The 2,336-nt window shown below is 47.8% G+C and overlaps 1 protein-coding gene across 1 annotated transcript in view; it reads left to right on the top strand.

The window, feature by feature from the left end:
- Nucleotides 1-2,336, top strand: part of LOC117955581 (ankyrin repeat and BTB/POZ domain-containing protein 2-like) — a 36,623-nt gene that overhangs the window by 17,568 nt on the left and 16,719 nt on the right. Inside the window, exons 6-8 of the mRNA XM_034890201.1 lie at nt 879-1,044; nt 1,289-1,378; nt 2,184-2,285. Of these exons, the coding sequence (XP_034746092.1) occupies nt 879-1,044; nt 1,289-1,378; nt 2,184-2,285 (358 nt within the window). The remainder of the gene's footprint in view (nt 1-878; nt 1,045-1,288; nt 1,379-2,183; nt 2,286-2,336) is intronic.

Genomic DNA, 2,336 nt, shown 5'->3' with positions numbered 1-2,336 from the left:
TGTCCACCAGAGGACGCTCTACAACGTCCCTGTTAGTGATGGTGTTGCATAGTCTGTCCACCGGAGGACGCTCTACAATGTCCCTGTTAGTGATGGCGTTGCATAGTCTGTCCACCAGAGGACGCTCTTCTTAGTCCTCATGTCGTCCTCATGTTGCCCTCATGTTGTCCTCATGTTGTCCTCATGTTGTCTTAATGTTGCCCTCATGTTGTCCTCATGTTGTCTTCATGTTGTCCTCATGTTGTCTTCATGTTGTCTTCATGTTGCCCTCATGTTGTCCTCATGCTGTCCTCATGTTGTCTTAATGTTGCCCTCATGTTGTCCTCATGTTGTCCTCATGTTGTCTTAATGTTGCCCTCATGTTGTCCCCATGTTGTCTTCATGTTGTCCCCATGTTGTCCTCATGTTGTCCTCATGCTGTCCTCATGTTGCCCTCATGTTGTCTTCATGTTGTCCTCATGTTGCCCTCATGTTGTCCTCATGCTGTCCTCATTTTGTCTTAATGTTGCCCTCATGTTGCCCTCATGTTGTCCCCATGTTGTCTTCATGTTGTCCCCATGTTGTCCCCATGTTGTCCTCATGTAGTCCTCATGTTGCCCTCATGTTGTCTTCATGTAGTCCTCATGTAGTCCTCATGTTGCCCTCATGTTGTCCTCATGTTGTCTTCATGTTGCCCTCATGTTGTCCTCATGCTGTCCTCATGTTGCCCTCATGTTGCCCTCATGTTGCCCTCATGTTGTCCTCATGTTGTCCTCATGCTGTCCTCATGTTGCCCTCATGTTGCCCTCATGTTGTCCTCATGCTGTCCTCATGTTGCCCTCATGTTGTCCTCATGTTGTCCTCATGCTGTCAATTTGTCGGTCTCTGTCTCTCTTCAGTCCCGAGTGCTGTTTCCAGTCATTTAAGGGCTTGGATGCAGAAGCTGCTTCCGTCAAGTTCCAGCTGGATCTGGGCTTCAGGATGCTCTCAAGTGGCCGAGCAGATCTGGTCCAGCAGGCCACACAGCTTCTGGGATCCAAGGGGGTTAACACCATGGACGACCAGGTGAGGTGGGGGGGTCCTATTAAAGGTCCTATGACATGCTGCTTTTGGATGCTTTTATATAGACCTTAGTGGTCCCTAATACTGTATCTGAAGTCTCTTTATATAGACCTTAGTGGTCCCTAATACTGTATCTGAAGTCTCTTTATATGTATATGTATGTGTTTCTGTGTGTGTGTGTGTGTGTGTGTGTGTGTGTGTGTGTCTGTGTCTGTGTGTGTCTGTGTGTGTGTGTGTGTGTGTGTAGGGAATGACTCCCCTGATGTACGCGTCTGCAGCAGGAAATGAAGCTCTGGTGCAGATGCTCGTCGAGGCCGGAGCAGACCTGGACCTGCAGGTAGACCCGCTGCTGACCCCCCTCCAACATCCTCTAGGTCTCTATGCTTTCTCAGACCCAATAAAGACTGCCTAACTGCCAAAATGTCCCCCAAAACAACAGGCCTCCTACTGCTGTCTTATAGCTCCCTCACTTGTTGTCTCTGTGTCCATCATAATGAAGACGAAGGTTGTCCTCATTCAGAGACAGTGACCCTGAACCTCATCCCTCTGTTTCCTTCAAATTGGGGATCATGTGTAGCGTAAATTGGACACATTGGATACATTGGAGACATTTGAGACATTAGAGACATTTGAGACATTGCCGCGAAGCCGTCGGCTTTATTGCTTAAGTTAAACAACAGAAAAACAGAACTTTTTACTTTTTTAATTTAAAATAAAAACGATGATATTTCACTGAATCTACTCAGTTTTGTTGTGGTTGTTGCAAAGATCCTTGATTACGTTTACTTAAAAAAAATGCTATGAAATATGCTGGACAGTTATGGAAATTTATTGCAATGAAATTGCGTGATCTTGCAAAAGCTGCTGCTGTTTGATGATTGAGAATGATGTCACTTTGTAACGTTCCCATGGCAACAGGGTACAAATGGCCGCTCTTGTGTGAAGTGAACGCACCATTTTTCAACTTTCTGCTAAGATATGGAGGGACGCACTCTTCGAGAAATACTGCTCTACGTCACAGCAGGTTTGTGACTGAAGTGTGTGTGTGTGTGTGTGTGTCTGTGTGTGTGTGTCTGTGTGTCTCTGTGTGTGTGTGTGTGTGTGTGTGTGTCTCTGTGTGTGTGTGTGTGTGTGTTGTTCAGGTCCCAGGATGCTCTGCCAGACACCCGTCGGTTCACCCCAGCAGTCGGCGCTGGGTGGCTCTGACGTTCTCGGTGCTGCACGGTCACCTGTCTGTGGCTCAGGTGAGACCTCCACACTGGACACTGGGTCACAGCAGTGGAGGGGGGGGGGGG

The sequence above is a fragment of the Etheostoma cragini genome, chromosome 1, assembly GCF_013103735.1.
Source record: "Etheostoma cragini isolate CJK2018 chromosome 1, CSU_Ecrag_1.0, whole genome shotgun sequence".
NCBI lineage: Eukaryota > Metazoa > Chordata > Actinopteri > Perciformes > Percidae > Etheostoma > Etheostoma cragini.
The sequence above is the reverse complement of the archived record's forward strand: the minus strand, read 5'-3'. Positions and strand labels throughout refer to the sequence as shown.